General features: G+C 46.7%; 1 protein-coding gene across 2 annotated transcripts in view; it reads right to left on the bottom strand.

The window, feature by feature from the left end:
- Positions 1–2517: 2517 nt before the first annotated feature.
- LOC148505648 (uncharacterized) overlaps positions 2518–13738 on the bottom strand; it is a 34191-nt gene continuing 22970 nt past the window's right edge. Inside the window, exons 1-5 of one of the 2 annotated variants that reach the window (XM_088447925.1) lie at positions 12325–12398; positions 8069–8229; positions 6695–6883; positions 4842–4965; positions 2518–4100 (exon numbers count right to left, since the gene is read on the bottom strand). In XM_088447925.1, coding sequence (XP_088304051.1) covers positions 2590–4100; positions 4842–4965; positions 6695–6883; positions 8069–8221 — 1977 coding nt within the window. In that variant the 5' untranslated portion in view covers positions 8222–8229; positions 12325–12398 and the 3' untranslated portion in view covers positions 2518–2589. Of the gene's footprint in view, positions 4101–4841; positions 4966–6694; positions 6884–8068; positions 8230–12324; positions 12399–13738 lie in introns of those variants that run through there. The other variant, XM_088447928.1, reaches the window with a different exon arrangement.

Genomic DNA, 13738 nt, shown 5'->3' with positions numbered 1-13738 from the left:
TGCCCCAGGTTTTTAGCTTCTGTCTGGTAGACAGAAGATGATTAGCAGCCTTTATTGCCCGACCATCTGTGAGAGATACTAATAAAGGGTGTGTCAGTCAGTGTAGTCCATCTCTCACTGCCTGGTGAGCAGGTCAGAGACCTGTTAAGAGACACTGTGATTACTTAAAGTGCTGTGCTAAAGACTGTTTTGTGAGAGGGACGTTAGGTCCTTCCACTCTGAGAGAGGGAATCATTTTGTTTAGTTAGAGCCAGACAGGCCAGGATTTACTCTTCTGTTTTGTTTATTTTTGTGCTGCTAATAAAACTAGCTGCAGATTCTTGTACCAAGGCCCTTGTACCTGGCTACTGTATTACAAGTGCAATCGTTTACACTAGGAGACAACACCTTTACACTGATCTTGCCACAATAGCTTTAAAAAAAGAAAGCAGATGTGGCTATAGTTTTACTGCCACTTTGCATGCAATAATAATACATATGTTTGCCTTGCAACTGGTAGGATCTGCAGTTAGCAGATCCTATTGCTTGGACTTCCAGCCTTTGTTACTACTGAAGCACTGCACTAATTGCTGCCCCTGTGCAGTGTCAGGTGCACTAATTGATTCTCCTCTCTGGACTGCCCAGGTGCACAGTAATCTGTCATTAAGGGAAAGTTGCTTGGATTGGATTCTGTCTCTGTTAAATTCCACCCAGCCCAGCAATCCATGCCGGTGATAGAAGTTTGTTCGTACTTCCGGTTCCTGTTTCCTGCTTGTCAGTCGAGTGCCTGTGTCAGTCTTGCTGTGTTTCATGTGAGCCGTTTATTCCATCCAGGCGGCTCCACCTGCATCTCGTCCATACGTGCTGCTTTTACCATCTGGGCAGCACGGAGCGCTTCCTACCCCAGAAGCATCTGTCATCATCCGGTGACTTGTGTCAGGTCAGCAGCACCAGTCGCAGTTTAGCCTTCCAGGTGCGCAATCCAGCACACCGTCGCCAGTGTCATCCCGGCGGCACTGGTAGCAGCTCTGCGTTCCAGGTGCGCTATTAAGCTCACCGTCGCCAGAGTCATCCCGGCGGCACTGGTAGCAGCCATCAAGCCTGCTCCAACAGCCCCAAGGCTGCTTCACATCACCAGTCCCTTGGCCACGACTATAAAGGCCACAACCAGCCCTCAAGGCTGCTTCTCAATCACCAGTCCCTTGGCCACGACTATAAAGGCCACAACCAGCCCTCAAGGCTGCTTCTGAATCACCAGTCCCTTGGCCACGACTATAAAGGCCATAACCAGCCCTCAAGGCTGCTTCTCAATCACCAGTCCCTTGGCCACTACTATAAAGGCCACAACCAGCCCTCAAGGCTGCTCCTATTGCCCACAGGCGGCATCTCATATTCTCTTACCTGATTAACCGTCCAACCCATAACAGCAACTTGGCTTGTTCATTGCACTTTTTTTGCTGTACTCCCAACTCAGAATCACGGTGCACCTTGGCCGATCAGTTCCTGTTACTTTACAAGCTGTGTTTGAAAAATGGCAGGAGCCGATTGGTTGGTAGTTTATCTCTGTCCACTTTCTCTCTCTCCAAGGCTTAGTGCAACAGTTTATGCCCTCAATTTCCAGCAATAGCGCACCACAGACTTAGCGGCGCCAGAACCCTAATCCTAAGTACCTAATACACTATGGGCCTTATTCCGAGGAGCGCGCTGACTGCACGCAATACCAGTATTCACACAGTTCAGCAATTATTCGCTACTGCGCAAAATATTCTGAAAACCCCTACGGCGCATGAGTCACCCTGTGTGTGCGCTGTTGCAAATGGGAACGCTGGTATCAGACCTGGGTGAGGGAAACCATTGGAGTTCCTGGGCGGTGACTGCGAGGCGGCCTGAAGTGTAATATTTCTATAACAGACGCAAGAGTGGACGCAGCAGCCCCAAAATGCGGATTAAGGGCCTGATTCAGCAAGGATCACTATTGCGATTACGCACGCAGACGGCTGATTCCTGCGTACTGCGTATGTGTATGCATCAGAGTGAGCGTGCACAAAGGCACCACTGCGATGAAACCATTGCAGAGTGATTGACAGGGGGTTTTGATGGGGGGGTGGTCGGCGAAACGCAGACGTGTCAGTGCATTTGAACGCCGTTACAGGGACATGCATAAATTAGCCACTGCGATGCCTTACGCAGCTTGAGGTCTCACTGCGTGCGATGAGGTTAGCAAACTCCGAGTAAGGTCTGACCTTGTGCAAGTGTGCGTGAGGCTCCGATGTTACCGATGGTTTCACAAACTTGCAAGGTATTATGGATGTGAGTATGGGGAAGTGGGCGTCTTTATGTTGGACTGCGATGGCATTGCGATTGCAAACATTAGCATATTTTCGCATCGGGCCTACGTGCGATTGCGGAGCTGCGATCGCAGTATCGATCTGTAATGAATCAGGCCCTAAGACGCAAAACTTAGGAAAAAGTGGCAAAATTGAGAAAACCGGGCACACATAAAAGCAGAGGTGTAAGAGGACACAGCTGTAAATTTTTTATAGATATATATTTACTAAACATCAAGAAACGTGGTACCGCTCAATTATACACACACCAAGTCTACGTTTTCTACCGTACGTGAATTCTCTGATGTTTAATAAGGTTCTGATAAGAGACAAAACTTCTACCACAGTCAGGGCAACAATACGATTTGTTTCCGGCGTGCATTCTTTGGTGTACGGCAAGCTCCGAGCTATTACAGAAAGACATCCCACACTCGGGGCAAATACACTGTCTTTCTCCTGTGTGGATTCCCTGATGTCTCACGAGATGAGACTTCCGGCTGAAACACTTCCCACACTCGGAGCAGGAATATGGCCTCTCCCCCGTGTGAGTTCTCTGGTGCGTAGAAAGATTTGAGTTGCTGATGAAATATTTCCCACATTCAAAGCAGCTGTACGGCTTCTCCCCAGTGTGGGTCCTCTGATGCTCGGCGAGGCGTGACTTACTAATGAAGGATTTTCCACACTCGGGACATGAGTGAGGCTTCTCCCCACTGTGGATCCTCTGGTGGCTGAGGAGATGGGAGTTGCTGATGAAACACTTGCCGCACTCGGAGCAGGAATAGGGCTTCTCTCCCGTGTGACTTCTCTGGTGTATGACCAGATGTGTTCTTCTCGTAAAACATTTGCCACATTGGCAGCACGAGTAGGGCTTCCCTCCTGTGTGACGTCTCTGATGGCTGCCAAGCTCGGAGCTATTGTCAAAAGACTTGCGGCAAACAGAGCAAGAATATGGCTGATCGCGTGCATGAAGTCTCTGATGTATGACCAGATCAGAGTTACTGATAAAACATTTCCCACACTCGGGACACGGATAGGACCTCTCTCCTGTGTGTATTCTTTGGTGGCTGGCAAGGTGAGAGTTACATTTAAAACACTTCCCACATTCAAGGCATAAAAACGTTTTCTCCACTAACTGAGAATCAGTGTTCTTTTTACTGTGCTCCTCCACAATACGAGCAGAAGTATATACTGTATCTACTGTATGTATATTGTCACTGTCTGTGAGGTCTCCTCCATCACATGAGACCGGTTCCTCCTTAGTATGAGTAGGTGTATACTGTGTATGATATGTGGGTGTATAATTGTCATTGTCTGTGAGGTCTCCTCCATCACATGAGGCTGATCCCTCCTTAGTATGAGTAGATGTATACTGTGTGTGATCTGTGGGTGTATAATTGTCATTGTCTGTGAGGTCTCCATCACATGAGATTGATTCCTGAGTAGATGTATACTGTGTATGATATGTGGGTGTATAATTGTCATTGTCTGTGAGGTCTCCTCCATCACATGAGGCTGATCCCTCCTTAGTATGAGTAGATGTATACTGTGTATGATATGTGGGTGTATACATGTTGGTGTGTGTGAGGTCTCCTCCATCACATGAGACTGATTCCTCCTTAATATGAGTAGATGTATACTGTGTATGATATGTGGGTGTATAAATGTTGGTGTCTGTGAGGTCTCCTCCATCACATGAAGTTGGTTTTTTAGTAACATTCTCCAGACAGTCGCCTGAGGATTTTGAAGTCTGCCTATCTAGAACAACGCTGTGATCCTCTGTCATACAGTCTGGGCCTGTGGAAGAAAAATACATGAATTGTGGTAAGATGATATAAACATGGACATAATAAGAGGAGCAAAGGCTTCTGGGAATAACATTGCTGTGTAATACATTGCTGCCAACTCCAAGGAGCGAGGGAGGTGTAGCCGGACAAGGAGTCCAGAAATCCCAATACTGCTCATTATCCGGTGCCCCCACAGACTTACATTTCAGCGGAGAGCACGCGGAAACCAGTGTTGCGTATGCAATCGCATTAATTTGTGATGACGATGGAAAGGCAACGGGCATTCGTGTGAGGTATCCTGAAATGATCGCAAAAATTGGCCATACGTTAACGCGACTACATTCTCAATCACAGAGACCATGATTGGAGAAAATTCAGAAGGATACATAGCGCAAGCCATAGGGCATCGTGGCGATGGTCGAGTGTTTGAGTCCTCCGGCAGATTTCCACTTTCCACGGACTTTGAAAGTGGGCGTCTTAGGGCTTGCAATCTACGGTGCTCATAACTACAGAAGGGAAAGGCTGAGACTGGATTTTCAGATTATCGCAGCTGCAAATCCGAAAGAAATCGCAGCCGCACATGCAAAGCTAAATCACATAAACTACAGATATACAGCCCAGCAAAGTCCCTTCTCTGTCTGTGACTCCCAGGTCTATTTCCCCTACTCTACACATGTAACAATGTCTTTATACACCTAGTAATGATATAACCCATATAGATAGGCAGGGCTGTGATCAACTCTTCTCTTACCCAGTGACGTGAGGGGCCGGTGATTCTCCATCATCACGTCCTTGTACAGACCCATGTGTCCTTCTATATACTCCCACTCCTCCATGGAGAAATAGACAGTGACGTCCTCACACCTTATAGGAACCTGACACACACAATGATACAGTCATCACCCAGACACATCCCCTGGTGTTACTGTATAATGTCCCATTCCCAGCAGTCACCTCTCCAGTCATCACCCAGACACATCCCCTGGTGTTACTGTATAATGTCCCGTTCCCAGCAGTCACCTCTCCAGTCATCACCCAGAAACATCCCCTGGTGTTACTGTATAATGTCCCATTCCCAGCAGTCACCTCTCCAGTCATCACCCAGACACATCCCCTGGTGTTACTGTATAATGTCCCACTCCCAGCAGTCATCTCTCCAGTCATCACCCAGACACATCCCCTGGTGTTACTGTATAATGTCCCACTCCCAGCAGTCACCTCTCCAGTCATCACCCAGACACATCCCCTGGTGTTACTGTATAATGTCCCGTTCCCAGCAGTCACCTCTCCAGTCATCACCCAGAAACATCCCCTGGTGTTACTGTATAATGTCCCATTCCCAGCAGTCACCTCTCCAGTCATCACCCAGACACATCCCCTGGTGTTACTGTATAATGTCCCACTCCCAGCAGTCATCTCTCCAGTCATCACCCAGACACATCCCCTGGTGTTACTGTATAATGTCCCACTCCCAGCAGTCACCTCTCCAGTCATCACCCAGACACATCCCCTGGTGTTACTGTATAATGTCCCATTCCCAGCAGTCACCTCTCCAGTCATCACCCAGACACATCCCCTGGTGTTACTGTATAATGTCCCATTCCCAGCAGTCACCTCTCCAGTCATCACCCAGAAACATCCCCTGGTGTTACTGTATAATGTCCCATTCCCAGCAGTCACCTCTCCAGTCATCACCCAGACACATCCCCTGGTGTTACTGTATAATGTCCCACTCCCAGCAGTCATCTCTCCAGTCATCACCCAGACACATCCCCTGGTGTTACTGTATAATGTCCCACTCCCAGCAGTCACCTCTCCAGTCATCACCCAGACACATCCCCTGGTGTTACTGTATAATGTCCCATTCCCAGCAGTCACCTCTCCAGTCATCACCCAGACACATCCCCTGGTGTTACTGTATAATGTCCCATTCCCAGCAGTCACCTCTCCAGTCATCACCCAGACACATCCCCTGGTGTTACTGTATAATGTCCCATTCCCAGCAGTCACCTCTCCAGTCATCACCCAGACACATCCCCTGGTGTTACTGTATAATGTCCCATTCCCAGCAGTCACCTCTCCAGTCATCACCCAGACACATCCCCTGGTGCTACTGTATAATGTCCCATTCCCAGCAGTCACCTCCCCAGTCATCACCCAGACACATCCCCTGGTGTTACTGTATAATGTCCCATTCCCAGCAGTCACCTCTCCAGTCATCACCCAGACACATCCCCTGGTGTTACTGTATAATGTCCCATTCCCAGCAGTCACCTCTCCAGTCATCACCCAGACACATCCCCTGGTGCTACTGTATAATGTCCCATTCCCAGCAGTCATCTCCCCAGTCATCACCCAGACACATCCCCTGGTGTTACTGTATAATGTCCCATTCCCAGCAGTCGCCTCTCCAGTCATCACCCAGACACATCCCCTGGTGTTACTGTATAATGTCCCATTCCCAGCAGTCGCCTCTCCAGTCATCACCCAGACACATCCCCTGGTGTTACTGTATAATGTCCCATTCCCAGCAGTCACCTCTCCAGTCATCACCCAGACACATCCCCTGGTGTTACTGTATAATGTCCCATTCCCAGCAGTCACCTCTCCAGTCAGCAGCTGAATAATCTTGTTGGCGAGATCCAGGATCTTCTGGTCATTGTGTCTCTCATGTATCAGTGAGTGAGGCGGAGGCACCGTGAAGGAGCTCTGGGTCCTTCTCGGTCCCCCCGATGAACGGGGATGACTGTTAAGTACCACACACTCATCAGACGTCTTCACAATTGTAAAATCCTGCGTACAAAAATAAATAATTGAAAAAAATAAATAAAAATAAGTGCAAAGAGGACATATCATTCAGTGAGCATGATTGGAAAAACCTGTAGGCTTCCTATAAACACCGCAGGCATATGTAAAATGTCAACCTGTTATCAGGGAGTGAACTCAGCTGTCCGTCTTTTGAAAGGGGACATTCGTACTATTAGAATTTCCATTAAACACATGTTTTAGGAATCCACTGTACAGCATTCTTCTCTTTCTATATCTGCAGCAAAATGCGATGGTTTGAGAAATGGTGAATCACGTTGACCACTCCTGATTAGCGTGAACTCTTCTAAAGCAGCTGGGGGCAACACTGTAAGACTCGATTTTCGCCACTGCCCGGATTATTTATTACATAATGAGAAGAGCACATGTGGCTAATGAGAGAAGGAGGTCAGCAGGGGGTAGGACAGTGACAATGCATATCATTGGGTGGGAAGAGTACAGTAAGGGGTACATTTACTAAAGGGAGAGTTTTTAGAAGTAGAGATGTTGCTATTAGCAACCTATCAGATTCTAGCTATTATCTTCTAGAAGGTGCTAGTTAAATGTTAAGTTGAATCTGATTGGCTGTTATGAGCAACATCACCACTTCTAAAAACTCTAACTTTTGTAAATATTCCCCTAAATGTCTACCAAAAATAAACCTCCCCAGTCAGGTCCCTGTGTTAGTAATAGAGATAATAGTGATGTCACTGTGACACTCCCAGACTCCCTCACCTCCCCAGTCATGTCCCTGTGTTAGTAATAGAGATAATAGTGATGTCACTGTGACACTCCCAGACTCCCTCACCTCCCCAGTCAGGTCCCTGTGTTAGTAATAGAGATAATAGTGATGTCACTGTGACACTCCCAGACTCCCTCACCTCCCCAGTCATGTCCCTGTGCTAGTAATAGAGATAATAGTGATGTCACTGTGACACTCCCAGACTCCCTCACCTCCCCAGTCAGGTCCCTGTGTTAGTAATAGAGATAATAATGATGTCACTGTGACACTACCAGACTCCCTCACCTCCCCAGTCAGGTCCCTGTGTTAGTAATAGAGATAATAGTGATGTCACTGTGACACCCCCAGACTCCCTCACCTCCCAAGTCAGGTTCTTGTGTTAGTAATAGAGATAATAGTGATGTCACTGTGACACTCCCAGACTCCCTCACCTCCCCAGTCAGCAGGTAGATGATCTCCAGGGTGATATGTAATATCCTCTCAGTCACGTGACTCCTGTCCTTGCCCATCCTTCGGGAATCAGAAAGGTGATCTATACTGGACTCTCTCCCCTGAAGACACGTTTCGCCTTCTTGTGACTTCATGATTTAGCCTAGAGACAGAAAACATTATTATTACCAGTAACTTATAAAGCATGCACACATATTACGCAGCGCTTTATAGAGAATATTTAGCCATTCACATGAGTCCCTGTCCCAATAGAGCTTACGATCTATATTCCCTACCACTAGAGATCTTTTATTGTTAGGATCCAATTAACTTGTATGTTTTGGATTTTGGGAGGAAACCAGAGCACCTGGAAACCCATGCAAACATGGGAGCACCTACACACTCCACACAGATAGGGCCTTAGCAGGAATTTAACTTAAGACCCCAGTGCTGTGTTGCAGCAATGCTAACTTCTACATAAACTGTGCTGCCAATTAAATATAAAGAAACAGCTTATGAATATGTACATTTATTTTTTCCACTTGATGGTCCACACTGCTCCACGGTTGCGGAAGGCAGGATGTAAACAAGTAGACCAGCTCTTTAACATGTTATCATTTTCATTTTTTTTCTTGTCTTCCACCATTGGCATCTATCACTACTGGGCCTATACCGGAGCAGCTCATTCACTCCTGTACTGGGGTAGCTACAGTCTACCAAACTTTTCGGAGTACTTTTCTTCTGCTGAGATTTTCCCATCCAGCCGTGATGTTCAGTAATGTTATGGAGTGACCAAGGTATGAGCCATAGGGCCCTCCTAACAACAGCTGGATCTATATACTTTGGATGCCTGCAGTATCTACTGTGAAACGCGTCGCAAAGGGGAGAACGGATAAACCTACTGTAATCTGTTCTTCAACAAAGTTTCCTACAACCGACACAATTGTAAGTGCTTAGATTTGTAGTTTTAAACTTACAATAAAATGTTTCACATTTGACCTATAGCCGACCCCGGCAATATTCTCTCCTATATATAGGATCGAGGAAAAAAAAAAAAGTTACCAAAAAGAGGCAAAGGGGACTGTCGAACTGGCCAATGTCTACCTAATCTGGCACAGTTTTAATCATCCCAAATCACCTAGCATTTGATGTAACGCAGCTAGCTTTGATGTTATTTCTCATAGTATCCATTCCTCATCCATAGCTCTGGCTGAAATACTAATAGATGCCTCGCAGAGGAATTCTATCCCCTTCTGTATGGTCTCCTTTAAAACACAGTGGAACTGATGTCATTGGGTAGTTCTCTCCTTAAAGTGTGCATGAGTGAAAGATAGTGTGTGTAATGAGGAATGGGTGAAGGACAGTGTGTATAATGAGGAATGGGTGAAGGACAGTGGGAATGATGAGGAATGGGTGAAGGACAGTGGGAATGATGAGGAATGGGTGAAGGAAAGTGGGAATGATGAGGAATGGGTGAAGGACAGTGGGAATGATGAGGAATGGGTGAAGGACAGTGTGTATAATGAGGAATGGGTGAAGGACAGTGTGTATAATGAGGAATGGGTGAAGGACAGTGTGTATAATGAGGAATGGGTGAAGGACAGTGGGAATGATGAGGAATGGGTGAAGGACAGTGTGTATAATGAGGAATGGGTGAAGGACAGTGGGAATGATGAGGAATGGGTGAAGGACAGTGTGTATAATGAGGAATGGGTGAAGGACAGTGTGTGTAATGAGGAATGGGTGAAGGACAGTGAGAATGATGAGGAATGGGTGAAGGACAGTGTGTATAATGAGGAATGGGTGAAGGACAGTGTGTATAATGAGGAATGGGTGAAGGACATTGGGAATGATGAGGAATGGGTGAAGGACAGTGTGTATAATGAGGAATGGGTGAAGGACAGTGGGAATGATGAGGAATGGGTGAAGGACAGTGTGTATAATGAGGAATGGGTGAAGGACAGTGTGTGTAATGAGGAATGGGTGAAGGACAGTGGGAATGATGAGGAATGGATGAAGGACAGTGTGTATAATGAGGAATGGGTGAAGGACAGTGTGTATAATGAGGAATGAGTGAAGGACAGTCTGTATAATGAGGAATGGGTGAAGGACAGTGGGAATGATGAGTAATGGGTGAAGGACAGTGTGTGTAATGAGGAATGAGTGAAGGACAGTGTGTATAATGAGGAATGGGTGAAGGACAGTGTGTATAATGAGGAATGGGTGAAGGACAGTGGGAATGATGAGGAATGGGTGAAGGACAGTGTGAATGATGAGGAATGGGTGAAGGACAGTGGGAATGATGAGGAATGGGTGAAGGACAGTGTGTATAATGAGGAATGGGTGAAGGACAGTGTGTGTAATGAGGAATGGGTGAAGGACAGTGGGAATGGTGAGGAATGGGTGAAGGACAGTGTGTGTAATGAGGAATGGGTGAAGGACAGTGAGAATGATGAGGAATGGGTGAAGGACAGTGTGTATAATGAGGAATGGGTGAAGGACAGTGTGTATAATGAGGAATGGGTGAAGGACAGTGGGAATGATGGGGAATGGGTGAAGGACAGTGTGTATAATGAGGAATGCGTGAAGGACAGTGGGAATGATGAGGAATGGGTGAAGGACAGTGTGTATAATGAGGAATGGGTGAAGGACAGTGTATATAATGAGGAAAGGGTGAAGGACAGTGGGAATGATGAGGAATGGGTGAAGGACAGTGTGTATAATGAGGAATGGGTGAAGGACATTGTGTATAATGATGAATGGGTGAAGGACAGTGTGTATAAAGAGGAATGGGTGAAGGACAGTGTGTGTAATGAGGAATGGGTGAAGGACAGTGAGAATGATGAGGAATGGGTGAAGGACAGTGGGAATGATGAGGAATGGGTGAAGGACAGTGTGTATAATGAGGAATGGGTGAAGGACAATGGGAATGATGAGGAATGGGTGAAGAACAGTGTGTATAATGAGGAATGGGTGAAGGACAGTGTGTATAATGAGGCATGGATGAAGGACAGTGAGAATGATGAGGAATGGGTGAAGGACAGTGTGTATAATGATGAATGGGTGAAGGACAGTGTGTATAATGAGGAATGGGTGAAGGATAGTGTGTATGATGAGGAATGGGTAAAGGACAGTGTGTATAATGAGGAATGGGTAAAGGACAGTGTGTGTAATGAGGAATGGGTGAAGGACAGTGGGAATGATGAGGAATGGGTGAAGGACAGTGTGTATAATGAGGAATGGGTGAAGGACAGTGTGTATAATGAGGAATGGGTGAAGGATAGTGTGTATAATGAGGAATGGGTGAAGGACAGTGTGTGTAATGAGGAATGGGTGAAGGACAGTGGGAATGATGAGGAATGGGTGAAGGACAGTGTGTATAATAAGGAATGGGTGAAGGACAGTGTGTATAATAAGGAATGGGTGAAGGACAGTGTGTATAATGAGGAATGGGTGAAGGACAGTGGGCACAGTGAGGAATGGGTGAAGCTGGATATAATGAGAGATGTGATGGTAAGGATGCTGATGGAAGGGATGAGGGCGGGAGATGGTAGAATTGCTGACCTAGTGGTTATGATAATTATGGTGAGTGCAGGGTGATGGTAAAGATGGTGGGCAAGGGAGTGATAGTGGGGATAGTAAAGGGGGCGGGTAGAGCACATAATAGGGGAGGGATGATGAGGGTGGGGGGTGAAGGATGATAGTGGGAGGAATGAGGGAGGAGTTAAAGTGTAGATAATTAGGGAGGGATTATAATGGTAAAGCTGATGTGGGATAGGTGATGGTAGGATGATGAGAGAGGGTTATTAATGAGAGGGATAATGGGGATAATGAGGGAGGGGTTAGAGAGGATGAAGAGAGATAGTTGGAAGACAATGGTAATAATGAGGGGTGATGGTGGATAATGAATTAGGTGTCATAGTGGGAAGAATGGGGCAGGGGCCATGGTATGGATAATGAGGTAGGGGTGAGAGGGTGGTGGTTATAATGAGGGAGTGGTGAGAGGGTGGTGGGGATAATGAGGGAGGGGTCATGGTGGGGATAATGAGGCAGGGGTTAGAGGGTGGTGGGGATAATGAGGGAGGGGGCATGGTGGGGATAATGAGGCAGGGGTGAGAGGGTGGTGGGGATAATGAGGGAGGGGCCATGGTGTGGATAAAGAGACAGGGGTGAGAGGTATAATTAGGGATGGACATCTGCAGTAGATATAACGAGCCTCTACCATGCATTAAACGCTCACACTGAGAACAACAATTACCTGATGCTATTCCCAATTACATCAGCTGTGTCTCCTCTGCTCTCGACTGCTTCTGCCTTGAGCGGAAGATGTCCATAAAATCCCCTCACAACTTCCTGCATTTGCGTTCCAGCTGCTTTCCGCGTTGTGCGTTCCACCAAGCCATCACCTCTAGCATATCCCCAGAGTTTTTGGCTCTGTAGGCTTCCTTGGTCTCCTCCGTGTGGACTCGTACAGCTCAGTGGCTGCTGTCTAGATTCCAATCATTGTATTTAAAAACAATAACATCTGTAATACTATGCCAAATATCCCTCTCCTTGCGCCCTTTGGACTACAACTCCCATGATGCATTGCAGTAAAGGCTCACTAAATCACTTGTCCTTGCACAGCAGCGCCACCTTGTGGTGCCTTCCAGCAGTGTTGTACAAAATTAGTGCTCCAACCACTACTAAAAATAACCTTATGAATAATTACAGTAACACTGAGTAAATTAGGGAGGGGGGGGGGTGGGGTCCCACATGGTGTGAGGAAGGACAAAAGGAAAGTGTAGGAGCTCATGGGATACCACCAACTATTTAAATAGTAAAAAAAATACAAATAAATTAAGACGCTGCAATCCTTTGCATGGAATATAGTAATAAGTGTAGTAGTAGTGTTGCCACCTGAATTGTATAAAAATCAGACTTATCACCGACTTTATTCACAGGACAGAAACGCAAACAGGAAACGCCAGTATTGAATTATTTACAGTGGACGAATATGTTCTTAAACACGAGTGGTGAGAAATATGGGGGGGGGGGGGGGGAGATTTGGGTATCACCCACGTACAGATGATACTGAAACCCGAAAGGGCTGATGAGGACTGTGTCCTGAAGGCCTAAGGATTGCGGCATGGCCTAAGTAGGGGTTTGTGTGCATATGGCAGGGAATTAGATTGTAAGCTCCGGGGGTGGGAGGGATTGAATGAATATTCTCCATACAGTGCATACGGTTAGTTCCCCAGAGGATGTCCCAGGAGGGCAGGATGTTGGGGATCGCGTCATCAAGGCCTTTGTCCTGCACACTTCTCGGTGCAAGGTGCTGGTCCACATTTCCAGGAGCTAGGAGACCCCCCCCCCCCCAAAAAAAAAACAGGAGTTTCTGGTCAGAGAGTGGGCCTGTATGGTACATTGCTGTGTAATGTGTTGGCATTAATTAAATCATTTTCCACACAGTTATCCATCAGGCACACACCGCCATGCCCTGTTCGAACTCTGATAAAACACGTCGTCATGCCATGAACAGCCCAGCCTCAAACCTGGCACTTATATTACTGGTGCAGGCTTTATATGCAAGTTATCTTATACACGCAATTGTGCCTTTTCTTATCCCGCAATTTGGGGAGCAAAATCAGTCAATTCTGCATCAGTTCCTTAAATCATTAAGGCCCCTACAC

Source organism: Taudactylus pleione, unplaced genomic scaffold (genome assembly GCF_031769625.1).
Source record: "Taudactylus pleione unplaced genomic scaffold, aTauple2 ptg000445l, whole genome shotgun sequence".
Classification (NCBI taxonomy): Eukaryota; Metazoa; Chordata; class Amphibia; order Anura; family Myobatrachidae; genus Taudactylus; species Taudactylus pleione.
Note: the sequence above shows the minus strand (reverse complement) of the source record. Positions and strands in the feature narration are given on the sequence as shown.